Source organism: Protopterus annectens, chromosome 12.part0 (assembly GCF_019279795.1).
Source record: "Protopterus annectens isolate FY-2018-M chromosome 12.part0, PAN1.0, whole genome shotgun sequence".
Taxonomy (NCBI): domain Eukaryota; kingdom Metazoa; phylum Chordata; order Ceratodontiformes; family Protopteridae; genus Protopterus; species Protopterus annectens.
The window spans coordinates 452643385-452658462 of record NC_056746.1 but is presented as its reverse complement, the minus strand read 5'-3'; the positions used below and the strand labels follow the sequence as shown (position 1 = coordinate 452658462).

At 41.0% G+C, this 15078-nt stretch overlaps 1 protein-coding gene across 4 annotated transcripts in view; it reads left to right on the top strand.

Moving 5' to 3' along the window:
• SNX8 (sorting nexin 8) overlaps positions 1 to 15078 on the top strand; it is a 1131155-nt gene that overhangs the window by 1057151 nt on the left and 58926 nt on the right. For all 4 annotated transcript variants that reach the window (XM_044089560.1, XM_044089557.1, XM_044089558.1 and 1 more), the window contains one exon: positions 11206 to 11355. In XM_044089560.1, coding sequence (XP_043945495.1) covers positions 11206 to 11355 — 150 coding nt within the window. The remainder of the gene's footprint in view (positions 1 to 11205; positions 11356 to 15078) is intronic.

The window sequence follows — 15078 nt, the reverse complement described above, 5'->3', positions numbered from 1 at the left end:
CACTGCTACAAGGGTGTTAGTGTCTAGCTGCTCTTATAGCCCATTGCAGGCTACACGGTATCCACAGTGGTTCACATTTAGATGTTTTTCTTATCTTTGCAGAGTCAGGAATCTCTCACCTAGGTGAAAGATCACCTACATAAGCTGGGATTCCAAGAGAACATTCAAGTCTTCTTTGTTCTGTCATATAGGATTGTGTTTGTTGAAAGTCTGCTAGACATCTTAGTACAAAGAGCTTTTCTTCCACAGGAAAAATTAGATCTATATTTATATCTATTCTGCGGGTTTTCTGCTCAGACTTCTATCACAGCAAGGAGAATACTTCAGGATTTTTGGGTCTCATACCTTCTGTGATTCTCATGATACCTTTTGCAAGACTCCACATGAGAAACATCCAATGGCATCTGAAATCTGTTTGGTTCCAGCATCAACACTTAGTGTATTTTCAAATCCCAGTCTTGGTGGGAGACACCAAATATCTCAGAATTCAGGTCTCCCATTCTCCCTTCCTGCTCCAAAGTAGTCAGTCTCAACAGACACATCAGACTTTGCCTAGAGAGCAGTGTGAATGGAAACAAAAGTGCAGAGTCATTGGCAGAAGAAAGACTGACCAAAACACACAAACATAAGAGACTCATTCTTATAAAAAGGTTTCAACTCTTTAAATCATCTGTGGCCTCCAGGACCTGTTCAAGTGGTTACAGACAATAGCACAGTGATGTGATACATAAGCAAGAGGAAACCAGATCTTTCCCCTTGTGCAGACTAGCAATGTTAGTTTGGGCTATAGCTTTATACAACAATCTCACTCTACAGGCATCTTGCATTCCTTCATAGCAAAATAGTGTGCCAGACTAGCTCTTCCAAGATGTGGGGAATTCTTTAGGAAGACCTTTTTGTCTCCTCTTTAAACAATCAACTGGCAAAATTCTGTCCCAGGACCCTATGCAAGAAGGCTTGAAAGACAGATGCCTCCTTGTTTCCTTGGGCAGAAATGTTCCCTGTATGCTTTTTCCACGCTTTCCACTGATTTCCAAGGTACTTTTGAAGATGTAGATGGACTCACCAAAGATCATTCTGGACTCCCTTCTAGCCCAGGTAACCATGTGTTTCCTGTTGGAACTGGCTAGGGGCAGTTACTTAAAGCTTCGTCACAGGCTGGACTTACTTATACAAAATTGGAGGTGTTGGATACATCCTGACCCCAAACAAGTTCAGCTGACTGCCTGGATGATAGGGTCTTAATATCTTTTAGGCATCTGTTTTCTCTGAACACATGGCAGCTACTAATGGAGACAAGAAAACCAGCTACTTGAAAATCATATATAAGCAAATGGAAAAGGTTTCTGGTTGATGCCAGCAAAATAACCAGCACCCATTCAGGGCTAGAAATGAATTCCTGTTGCTGAACTTAGATGTCCACAGACAGCTTTGATTCTCTCTCTCCATAGAGTGAAGACTTTCAGGAAGGATGCTCAGCTGTTTGTTTCCTTTTCTCCCAACAGATTGGGTACAAAAGTCTTTAAACAGCCATTGTCCAGATAGCTGTCTGATTATATTAGATCTGCATACTCCATTGACATTAAATATTGCCTGCAAAACTAAAAGCTCATTCAACTAGATACATGGCAAACTTCACTACCACATTCAGGAACTGAGATAAGAGCAGCGACACAATAGTCTACCTTACACACCTTTTTCCAAACACTGCAAGTTGGCCATCATTTCCAGAAATAGAGCATCATTTGGAATTTCAGTTCTGAAATGTATCCTATCATGATGCCACTGAAGTTATCAAGTTGCTTAGGATTCTGTCCCAACAATCAGACTGGATGGATGAGACAGAACACATTAGTTATTTCTTAAAATAAGGCTGGATCCTTTTAATTCAAATCCATCCAATATGATGTCCTACCATCTATCTGCTTCCAAATTAAAACCTATCTTCTAAAGACTAAAAAAAAAACAAAGTGCTTACTAGCATATTCCTAAAATGTTTAGTCACTAGTTCAGCAAACTCATTTGGAAGGAAAAGAACCATAAGGGGATTATGAGAAAAGTCTGAAGGAGTTTGAGGCTCGGAGCAGTGGCAAAATGGCTGTATTGGATCAGACAAGTAGCTGTGCACCTTACAGTTGTACCTGATGGATTTGAATATAGAGGACACATCAATACATAACTTTTTTTTCCCATGGATATTCAAAACTTATACACTGCAATTCCACAGAATGACACTTTAGAAATGTTTGTAAAATAAGTGAGAATTTTTTGATAAATTTGTAGATGTTTATATTTACATGTGAAAAAATATTTATATAAGGAATTGTCAAATGCTTGTTTGAATGTGAGTTACTTGGGTAATTGAATGCGCTTTAACTTTTGTTAAAGATGTCTGCAGTGTGATGCCAGATCCCAGAGAAAGCAAATGGCTGAAGTACCAGATTATGTAAAGCAACAAATACTATGTTGTGTTTAATCTGCAATCTGTTTTGTTTTTCAAAAATATTTAATGCAATTTGTATCTGTAATTGGGTGCCATAATACAGCAACCAGCAGTGATGGGCAAATCTTTGCTTGGTTGACAGAATGAGACAGTAAAGTTGCTCTAGTCTGCCCTTTAAATGCATTTAGCATTCTCCTGTCCCCTCCATCCGTATCCTTCTCCACTGCACTTCCACCACCTTCCCTATGGCCTGTTGATTATCATTGTGGATTCTCTTTGCCACCATCCATTCCATGGAAACTGTCAAGAAATAATTCTGGAGACCCAGGAATTAATTAACCAATGCAGTATCTGCCTGTGCCCTTCCTGTACATGATCTACTTTTTGCATTTCTCTAATGTGATCTTGTGTTTCAGTATCCTGTACCCTATCTTTTCTTGTCTCAAGTGAGAATTCCTAAGTCCTCTGGTCTGTGGTTATATCTCTTCCTATGCATTCCACAGATCTTTCTGGTGATTTTACTCTGAATTAGTTTCAGCAGCTTGATGTATTTTTCTTTGCATAGCCTCCAAAACTACACATAGCACTAAAAGTATACCTATAACCCGGACCCTGTAGAGAAGAGGCTTTACTTTGCTTCTGGAGAATCTCTGCTAAAGTTACACATCTTAATTCCATTTCCTGCTAACACTGCCCTCTCATCCAGGTGTAACCAACACCTCAGACTGATGGCAACAGAGCAGGAAAACAATTTCCCTTTCATAGCTACTACTTTACAGCAGGATTTTTGTGGTTCAAGAACAGTACTTTGTATTTGTTTGCCTTGAATTGCCTCTGCCATGTGTCTGCTCCATTGTTTACCCTTTTCATATTCGTGTGTGGGACAAAGTTAAATGCCAAGCTGAAAGCCAGGTCAACTGTATTTGCTGGTACTCACCTGTTAGATTCACTTGTAACTCTTCTGTAAAACTGGATGTTTTTCTTGCAACTCCCTACCTGCTGTCAGAAGTGCTACTAGTTTTCATCTTAAGATTATCACCATGAATTTCCCTGCCAGCACAGTTAAGCTAAAGGCCAGTAGTTCCCTGGGTTATGGTGTTTCCACCCCCAATAAAGTGATAACCACCCTTGTAGCCCTCAGGCACATTTGCGCATTCAGTGGGTTTGCCAGAGAAAAGGTCAGGTTTTCATTTTTAAAGCAACTTGTTTTTAAACAATGACGTATGGCACACCTGCATCATCAGTGTGTTTGTCAGTGCACTGGACATTTTTTTTAAACGTCTTTATTAACAGGTACACATACATTGATAGAAAAACCATAGTATACATATATTTTATTTTTAACAATCATCATTCACTCCAACATTACACAAATTGCTCAGTTCCTGCCTTTCATTAAACTTCACAACTCCTCATCCTGAACATTATTCTTTTATTGCTCCCACAAATTCAATTTATTTCTATGCTATTTGTTTCACTTTTGTAAAGATCCCACCTCCAGTTACTTTATCTCCTTTACAGTATTCAGTACTTCACTTTCAGTTGGTTTAAATTTGTATTTCCATTTTCAAAATTTTTGACATCCATTTGCAATAAAATTAGAAAGGACTTGAGTCTTAGGAATTCAGATCCTATGCCCCATCTCAAAATATAATTTTCTTAGTTACAACTGTTTGCTCTCCCATCATTTCTAACAAAGTGCTCTGTATTCAAATTTTAAATTCTGCTAACTCGTTGCACTCCCAAACCCAATTATTTCTTTCTTTCTTTCTTTCCCATTACACTCCCAGCATTTGCAGTCTACCGAAGGACAAAAAAATCACTGAGATCTGCTTGAGATATAAAAATACCTATGCAAACATGTCCATGCAAAGCCCTAAATCTTGTAGACTTTGTTGCATACTTGGCAGCAATACAGATATCCTTCCATTGTTCCTTTTAAACTGCCTTTCCAGTCTGCCTTTCCCATCTTTTCTAACTTTATCTGATTTGATTCTTACATTAATCACGCAATAATATAAAAGCCTTACTAAATATCCATTTTTTTAACAGCAGCTTCTGTTCTATGCTCATCTCTTCCAGAGCTGGTCTTTCACTTAGCTCTCTCCTATCCCTTTCTGTTTGCCTGTACTCTGACATCAGTCTTGTAGGGAAGGCAGTTTTCAACTTTTGCAGTCCAAACTTCTGCTTGGCCTCACTCCACTCTATTGTTCTCTTTCTAGTTATTTTGCTCTCAGTACCTTGATTGCTTTGCTAATTTTCTCTAGTAAATTATAGCCTTCTCTTGCCCATTTTGTGTACTACTTCTTGCAGTCATCCATATTGCAAAGTCTCCTTTCACCATTCCCATGTTGGTTTAGTTCTGTGAATACTATTTGCAACTTTATGAATATAATATTCTGTATGGTTGTTGATGTTCTTCATCTCACATTGCTGCAGTCCTTACACTTGGGTAGTCCGCTGTCCTCAGTCGGCCCGAATATCAAAGTATAAGGCTGACGTTGGTCAGGGCGCATTTGACTGACGTCAGGACGTCAGGGTACAAATGCGCATGACCGACGTCATATCCTCAGTCTTTTTTGCCGCATGGTCCGATGCAGAAGCAGCATTGCAAGTGCCGGTTGGCGTTCTGAGATTTTTCGATTTAGAAGTTTCAGACCGAGTTCAAAGTTGGCTATGAACCCCATTGGGGAATATTTTAGTTTTTTCTTGCCTCAGTTATTTACCGGATGTCAGAAAAAGTCAATAATTGCATTTCTTGTGGGAAACAGATACCGCATAGAGATTATCACACTTTGTGTATTCCTTGCTTAGGGCCTGAGCACGACGTTGTTGGCTGTCGCTCTTGTGCTAGATTTAATAAACGCACTATAAAGAGAAGGTTGGATTGTGCAAGGTTAGTCTTTGGGAAGCGGTGCAACTATAAAATGCCGTCGGGTGCTCCGACGCTTCTTCGAAGAAGCGCAAGGACAAGGCAGTTAAGCCTAGGCTAGAAGAACCATCTGTACTGGACGCCGGTTCTTTAGAGGTGTCGGTGGAGCCGGTGGCTCCACCGGAGGTTTCCTTGTGTTCCCAGGGTGAGACCTTATTATTGCAAGATGTGGCCTCTCAGGAGACAAGTCAGGCTGAGGGGGCTTCTCAGGTTACTATACTCCCCTCCCTTCCTAAGGTGGCTAGGCCCTCTCCTTCTGTTTCAAAGGCTTCTCCCAGGGGCAGGCCAGGTTTAGCTTCAGTTGGTGTTACCCCTAGCTCTTCAGGTACTGTACCCAAGAAGCATATGCTTAAAATGGCAGAAGATTTGATTACTTTGATTAGGGGTTCTATGCCCCCTCCTGATAAGAGACCTAGGGTGGAGCCTGAGCTGGGGGGTTTTTGAGCAGGCTTCAGATGTTTCAGAGTCTTCGGCTGAAGACTTACAGGAGTACTCTCCTTATTCTGATTCTGATGTGGATGATTCTACTCCTTCTGCTACTCCTCCTGAGGATTTTTCTTTTTCAGAAACTCTTCATTCCATGAGGGAGCATTTTAAATGGGAAGGTCAGGACTTCTCTGATTCCAGGAAAAGGCTTAGGGAATTTCTATTTTTACCCCAGCATAGGCCTTTGGCTATACCTCCTGTTTTGGATGTAGTGGAAGATGTTTTTACAGAGGCTTCTCTTAATCCTGATTCTTTGCCTCCTGCTCCTGTTAAGCCGGATAGGTATTACAGGGTGCCTGAAGCTCACAAGTATCTTTTTAAGAGTCCTAGGGCAGACCCAGAAGCTGTTAGCCAGGGGCCTAAAGGTGTTAAGGCTTCTGTTGTTAAAAATCCGGTTCCTGCAGACAAGGAGGCTAGGGCCTTGGATAGATGGGGAAAGAAAGTCTATACTTCTTCCACTCTTGCTATGAGGGCTCTGAATTGCCAGTTTCACATGTTGAAATACCAAAACTATCTCCTTTCACAATTGAAGTCTAAGGTTGATGCTCTGGCAGTAGGTATTGATTGTAAAGAGTTGCAAGATTTAGTGCATGTTTCTGAACAGGTGGGTAAGCATTCTTTGCAATGTGGTTTTGATGCTGTACAGGCCTCGTCTAGGGTGGCTGCCACTGGGTCAGTTCTTCGCAGGCATGCCTGGCTGAGGGATCAGAATTTGTCTGAACATGTTAAAACAAGGATTCTAGATGCTCCTTTACAATCTGACGTGTTGTTTGGTCCTCCTGTTGAGACAGTTTTAAAGAAAATGGAAGACAAGGCTAAGTCTATGCAGACTGTTAAAGATTTTTGAAGGTCCAGCCTCCAAAGTTTAGTAGAAATTGGCCTACTAAAGGGTGGACGTATCCTTCTTATGATTCCCAGTCTAGGGGTAGATCTAGACGTGGTAAAGGCAGAGCTCAGGGCTCTTTCAGGCCTAGAACAGGGAGTTCTCCTGCACAGGCTTCGGGTGAGGGCAGGGGTCAGTCCTTTCGTAAGCAGACCCAATGACCTACCTTTTCAGCTGCCAGAGCCTGCTCGTCTGGCAGCACCTTTGGGAGGAAGGTTGGCACTTTTCAAAGAAAATTGGAGTTTAATTACCCAGGACAGATGGGTATTGGATATCATACACCACGGCTACAGGTTTTATTTCCATACCTTGCCTCCTTTCAAAGGCATGCCAGACGTTCCTCCTCAACAAAGAATAGAGGCTCACAAACAGGTTTCTCTGTTGCTCCAACTAGGGGCCATACAGCCGGTCCCTCTGCCAGAAGTGGGCCTAGGATTTTATTCTCGCCTGTTCCTAGTACCAAAGAAGGGGAACACGTGGAGACCGATTTTGGATTTATCTATCCTCAACACTTATCTGGACATTCCCAAGTTCAAAATGTTGACGTTGCAGCAGCTTTTACCTCTGCTGGGCAAAGATCATTGGATGGTAACTTTGGATCTCAAGGAGGCATACCTTCATGTTCCTATCAGACTAAGTTGCAGAAAGTATCTGCGTTTTCGAGCTGGGACTTCTCACTATCAGTTCTCTGCATTGCCCTTTGGCTTATCTACTGCGCCCAGAACGTTCACGAAAGTTCTGGCTCCAGTGATAGCTTTCTTCAGACTAAAAGGAATACAGATCTATCCTTATTTGGACGACTGCCTAATTCTGGCTCAAGGAAGGGAAGAGCTTCTTCATCATTTGGAATATGTGATAGCAGTGCTAAGATGCCTAGGGTATTCTGTGAACGAAATCAAGTCCAGTCTAGTACCCTCTCAAGACATGTGCTTTCTGGGTGTGAGACTGAATACAGCATCCCAGATGGCCTTTTTAACCCCGGACAAACAAAAGAGTCTATCCCTTTACTTCCATCAACTATCTCATCAGTCCGGGCTGACTGCAAGGACAGTCCTTCAAGCCTTAGGGTTCATGGCATCTTGTATTCTGGTGCTTCCCAATGCCAAACTGCATATGAGGACGCTACAATGGTATCTCAAAAATGTATGGACACAGCACTGCCAGGATCTGGACACTGTCATTCAAATAATACCTTGCATTCAAAAGGAATTTTTGTGGTGGGCTCAGGAATGTCACCTAAACAAGGGACTCTCTGTGACCCGGCCAGAGGCGAGTCAGATTTTAACGACAGATGCCTCAGACAAAGCTTGGGGAGCTCATCTAAATGGAAAGTGGATACAAAACAAGTGGCCTGTCAGACTACAACATCTACATATCAACATGAAGGAGATGTTAGCAGTCCAGTTTGCATTAATAGCTTTCCAGGAATTACTTCTTCCAGGACAGGTGTTGATTCTAACAGACAACACAACTGTCATGTGGTACATCAACAAGCAAGGGGGAACGCATTCTTATCCTCTATGCAGGCAAGCAATGATTTTGTGGGAGACTGCTCTCAGTTTACAGCTCAATCTTCAGGCAAGGTTTCTGCCAGGAGCACAGAACTCCTTAGCAGATGTGTTGAGCAGACGAATTATGGATCCCCACGAGTGGAAATTGGATCCTCATGTATTTCAGAAATTGACAGTGTCATGGGGAACTCCAGACATAGATCTGTTCGCTTCTCCACTAAACCATCAGCTGCCAAGGTTTTGCACATAAAGGTTTCATCCCACAGCTTGGAGAGTGGATGCTCTTTCTTTCAACTGGAGCAATCTCCATGTGTATGCCTTTCCACCTCTGCCTCTCCTCCCAAAGGTACTTCTAAAGGTCAGACAGGACAAGCCAAGAATGATTTTAATAGCTCCGGATTGGCCTCGACAGCACTGGTACCCATTACTGAGAAGTCTGGTACGGAAGCCTCCATGGCCTTTGCCTTCGATTCCACACCTGTTGTCGCAGGAGGACAGCCATTTGCTAAATGTCAAGCTTCACTCTCTGCACCTAACAGCCTGGCATATTCTGTTTTGAACCATAGTGGGCCTCCACTTCCTCAGCGAGTTTTGAATGTTATTTTGGAAGCTAGAAGGCCTAGTACAAGGAAAGTGTACGCAGACAAATGGAAGAGATTTTTATTTTGGAGTGCAGCAAAAGATTTTGAGGTTTCTGAGCCTAATTTTTGTGTGGCTCTTCAATATCTTACTGAGTTACTAGACAAAGGTTTGTCTTTCTCTTCTATTAAAGTTCATGCTGCAGCAATTTCAGCTCACTATGATTGCGACCCACCATTGTTTTCTCATCCTTTGTTCAAGCAATTTCTTAGAGGGGCAAAGAATATGACCCCCACAAAGAGCTCCTACTCCTGCTTGGGATCTCAATTTTGTGTTGGAGAAACTCACTCTACAACCTTTTGAGCCTGCAGCTACTGCTGAGTTGAAATATTTATTATGGAAGACTGCTTTTTTGTTGGCCATTACCTCTGCAAGAAGGGTTTCTGAATTACAGGCCCTTATGGCGGTTGAGCCTTTCTTGATTTTCCATAAGGATAGGGTATCATTACGTACTAATCCTTCCTTTATGCCTAAGGTGGTTTCTAGTGTGGCTTTAAACCAAACTATTCATTTGCCTACTTTTTATGCAAATCCCCAAAATAAAGGGGAAAAGATTTTGCACACTTTGGATGTTCACAGGCAGTTGCGTTATTATTTGGACAGAACTAAAGGGTTCAGGCAGTCTCAGCAGTTGTTTGTTTCTTTTGCTTTGAGTTCTCAGGGCAAGCCTGTGTCAAAACAAACTATTTCTAAGTGGATTGGGTTTTGCATTGCTTTCTGTTATTCCCATCATGGCAAGGAGATTCCAGCTGGGATTAGGCCTCATTCCACTAGGGCTACTGCCACTTCAACAGCTTTTTGAGGGAGTGGCAACCAAGGATATTTTGGAGGCAGCTACTTGGAGTTCTGTGCATACTTTCTCTAGGCATTATCACCTGCCACTTTACTCTAAGTCCAGGGCTGGTTTTGCCACTGCCGTTTTGCAGGGCATTTTGGCAGCTCCTGCTTCCTTGTAGTTAGCCATCCTCCCTTACCTCTGCTTTGGGATTCTACCCAAGTGTAAGGACTGCAGCAATGTGAGATGAAGAACATAGTACAGTTTTGTACCTACCATAAATGTAGATGTTCGAAGATCCACATTGCTGCAGTCCAATTTACCCTCCCTCCTTCCCCTCTGTAGTTAGAGGTGGTTGTGTGGGTTGGGTTGTACATTTTGTGTATATTATATATATTGTACATATAGTTAGTGCAAGGGTGGTTGGTTGGTTGTTTGCTGTCTTTTGGTTTTGACCTTTATTTTTAGGGTCTTCTGACGTCTGGGGCAAGAAAAGACTGAGGATATGACGTCGGTCATGCGCATTTGTACCCTGACGTCCTGACGTCAGTCAAATGCGCCCTGACCAACGCCAGCCTTATACTTTGATATTCGGGCCGACCAAGGACAGCGGACTACCCAAGTGTAAGGACTGCAGCAATGTGGATCTTCGAACATCTACATTTATGGTAGGTACAAAACTGTACTTTCTCCTTAAGGACCTGCAGCCAAAATCCTAGTATCTTCTCCCCCCCCCCCCACACCATTTCATTATTATCCCTTTTCACTTTGATTTATATTCTTCTGCTTGTCTTGTGTATATGAACCTTAACTGCATAGCTTCAAAGTATCTCTTCAAATCAGGTAAGCCTGTGCTCCCTTGCTCCATGAGGAAAATAAACATGTCCCACTTCGTCTTGCTTGGACAGCTTTTTGAGGACTCAGGAAGGTAGCCTATGTTCTCTTTGTGCTTTATCCTCCCTATGGGCAACCAGTTTTAACCTCCTCCCTCCGTTTTCTAATGTCTGTCCATTATTTCCATTTCATTCTACATTCTTGGCACTGTAGGCACCTTCTCCTTTCTTTCCTTGGAAAGCAAGGTATTCGTTAATTACCTCGGCAGTTTCCCACCTTTTGTGATCTCCCTCCCACCTTGGTTCAACCTGGCCAGTTGTCTGTTCTTCTACCTGTCGTACACCTGTAAAAACAACCCTTGTCATTTTTTGGGGAAAAAATATTGCTAAATACCATTTCTATGAAAGGATATTTACTGATGTGTTACTGGAAAAAAATTCATAACTTCCACTCCCACTGTAACCTATGCAGTCAACCACAGAGTTGCAGCAGAGCTTGAAATGAGTAGAATGATGTTTGGTTAAAAAAATAAAATCACCAAACCATGGTTTAGCATTTCATGTTTATTTGCCTGATGTTGACTTGTATTGCCAGTGTGGTGGACTTGAAAATGAGCCCTTGTTTGTTTCTTTGGAGCTTGTTTTTAACTGACACATCATGTTTAATTGTTTTGTTTTTCTCCTTTTTTTTTTTTTTTTGAAGCAAGAAAATGCAATCCAAACAATGGAGCTTCGGAATTACTTTTCTCTGTATTGCTTGCACCAAGAGACCCAGCTGATTCATGTCTATCTGCAGCTCACCTCTCATATTTTGGGTGCTTTTGTTAATTCTCAAATACAAGGCCATAAGGAAGTAAGTTTTTTTTTTCTTTTTCCCATTACCTTTCCCCTCAAGTATTTTCTGTTGGCATTTGTCTTTACTGAGAAGGTTCTGGTGTTTTTTTCATCTCTGTTTTGCTGTACAGTAAGTTTGTATAATGCAGTGTACTGTCCACCAGTACCAGTGACAATTCTCCTGATTCACTTTAACAGTTGTAGCAAATAAACCTAGACAAGGGTTAGCACTCCTCAAGTAGCAGTCATCAGCTTCCCAGCATTTGTTAAAATGAGGCACTGTGCCACAATGCGCATGCACACACTGCCATCAGTTTGCACATTATGGAATACATGCTTTGAATAGAAGTGGTGATCCTTAGCTTTGCCACCTGTTCTTTTCAGCAGATCACTTGTGCAGCTGCTGAGCTTGCAGTAGGCAGCTGAGATAGTTCAGCTAAAAGTATGTATATATCGTTGTTGGGTTAGCATTTTTCATTTGTTGGGTATCGCAAAGCAATGATTTAATCCATCCAGTCGTCTCTAGACACTGGAACAGCAGGACTAGTCACCTTGGTTCCTTCTTTTTCAGAAACGACTTTCCTCACAAACTCCTCCTGTCCCATAAACTTCAGATCAAGTAAAGGAATTGCCAACCATATGTCTGCATATGCTTAAATGTCCACATAATTCCCTAGGGACCCTGTAGAGAAAGAAAAAACAGGTCTCAGGAATTTATACATGTGCCTTGGAAATGATAACTTGGAGGGGGAAAGGTGGGCAGATTGTTCTAGTGTCCGGATAGAGACCAAATAAAATCTTTCTGGTAAGTACATCATGTATGCGTTTAATTTGTTCCTGTCTGGTCACTGGAACTGCTGGACAGAATCCCAAGCTAACCTTTGGTGGCCTAAGCAAACAAGCTGCTTAGAATAATCAAAGCGTAATGCTTTGCAAATGTTTGTAAAGTTGACCGTGTAGCAGCTGCTGTAATCATATACACATCTTTCCTTGTCTTCACTAGTGCTGTAATTAATAGTGGTTCTATGTGTTGTATGACGAGCACAAGTATCAGTGCTACCAGCAGTGCTAATATGAGCACTGCCTCAATTAAACCACCTATTGGTTTTAACACTGTTGTAAATGCTAGGCTTTTTAACCTGCTGTGCTTATAACATTACAACACATTGTACTTTCCCTGGCTCCTTCTAGAGCCATCTGTAAGCTAAATCATGTGGAATTTTCCTTATCCAGCAGAAGCTATGGAGACATTAAGGGAGATGTAGAGTGGAATACTTGGTTGGAGTTTAAGCAGAAGGAAGGGAAATGCTATACAATTCTGATTTACAAAATGAAGATGGCAAGGTGAAGTGTCTACCTTTCTGATCTTTATGCAGGACAGTTACTCATTCAACACATTTTTAAAGGTAGCACAGGAGCAGTGCAATTTGCTTTAGAGGATCCTGCTTCAGAAACTGTAATGTAGTTTTCAGGAACATCAGAGCTGCACTGCAGAAATTGCTGCATTGGTCACGACTCATGCTAGCAATCATTTTCAGATTGCAGATTGGTGTTATGTTATAGTGGACTCTAGCTAGGTCCTACAGTGCACTTAAATCTGGCAGAAAGCCCTAAGCCTGACAGTTATGTAGCGGGGGTGGGGGGCAGCAAAGTCCGTTTTAAATGGTCCATCTCTCATTTAGACTGTGTGCCTTCTTAGAAAATACATATTCTTACCCTCCACACTTTGAGTATGTTTAACTACTTCATTTATGTATTTTCCCATCACTGCTCTTCTTGGGAAGCACTGTAGCTTACTTCATAAAAGTGTTAGATTAAGGGGGAAGTCAGTAATTGAACAAGTGGGAACATATAAGGTAGGCAAACAGAATATGTTTTCATTAGTGATCAGTATTTTTAAGTCAGAAGTCAACAAAATGACCAAATAGTCACAAACTAACTTTAAGATCATCAGTTAAACTGATTTTAGGCAGACATCATCTATGACATGGAACATGGCTAATAGTGTCAACTAATCCATTCTGGTGTTCTAGTTGTCAGTAATATTTCCAGTAATCCTTATGTTTAAACACTCCCTTATTAATGTCTGTAATTAACATGATAATTTATTGATCTTTTGTTCTGAATTTTGATGGTCTCTCATACTGTGACCACTGAGACTTTCCTTGTGTAAATCTGTTCTTCATCTCAGAAATTGCATACTACATATATGTTGGAGTGTGGGAATTTTCCTTTTATGTGCAATACCTTTTTAGCCCTAATTAATTTTAATGACAAGGTTTGGCTGTAGACAGACGTCCAAAATGTCTGCACATTGACTAACAGCTTATTTTAGCTTTCCCATTGTGAAACTCAGAAGAGATAGCCAGTAAACTTGTATTTTTGTGTAAGTAGGTAGTAAGTGCAATGTCTGGATGCCAGCAAAAAAGAAATTCAGAGAACCTGAAAGAAAATCGATCATAAAAAGTATGGAAAAGCACTGACTGGGAACAAATTATATGGCTTTTCAGCAAAAAGCAATGCAAGCTCCAGCTTTGTTGCAAGACAATGATGTCTAGTAACTTAGAGGAAAAAATAAGTCAAATGTATTGAGAGCTGATTAAAACGAATGAAACACTGATTGTGTACATCAATTCAAAAGACTGGAAAAAATAGAAGACGCTTTAAACAGATATTTAGATGAAGTGACAAAACTGCAAAACCTAGAGGCTGAAATGAAGAAAAGGCTGGCTGAGTATGATACTGCTCAAGAAGAGATGTTTCAAAAATAATAGAATTAGAGGACAGAGCACATAGAGAAAACCTGAGTTTTTCTGCTGTACCAGAGAAGTTGAAGGAATGAACAATATTAATTTTATGAAAGCACAAATAAACAACTAGACTGGTATTCCACAGCAGTTGTTGTTCATTGAAAGGGCACATTGTGTGTATGCTCCAAATCTGTCTATGAGAAAGCAACCTTTAATAGTAAAGATGCAATCCTACCAGCAGGTGGAGTTGATTCTGACAAAACTGTGGCAAAAGGACAAAGTGCTAAAAGTGGGAGATAGTGTTTGTCAAAAATGATTAGTCACTGAATACCAGGCAGAAGAGAAATTTATTCCACTGTTCAGGGAATGTCGAGAATGAGGCGAGAGATTCAAATTGCTGTACCCAGCTGTCTTCAGAATCTTCTTTCCTGGAGGGACAAAATTGTTTTTTGATGCAGAACATACTAAGGACGAAATACTAAAGTCGATCAAAAAGTGAGCTGTGAAACGGAATTCTGCTTCTTATTCTTCTGGTAATAAAGACCACAGAGAGACTGTACCAGTGAAGTCTTTTCTAGTGTTTCAGTGGAAAATAATGGAGAGACAGAAGAAAGCACAAGAGCTGACTACAAGAACTGAGAGTACATTGGAAATGAAGAAGAGACTGGATTTGGGAGATGGAGATGAACAGGAATAAAACCAGCAACTTGGAAATTGACAAATAAATGTGGGAAGACAAAGCATTAGTTATATTTGTGCAACATAACAGAACAAGAAAACCTGGAAATATTGGACTTTTTGACTTTGTTAAACTTGTAGGGGACTCTAAAGCATATGCCCTAAAATGCCATTAGCGTTTGGAAGAATCCTTAGCAGGGGAAGGGAGGGAGAGAGTTAACTTTAAGTAAAACAAAATGTTGTTCTTAACAGTAGTATTTTTTATAAACCATGATATAATCTGTGTGTTAGCTCTCAGTTATTTTCAAGTGTAA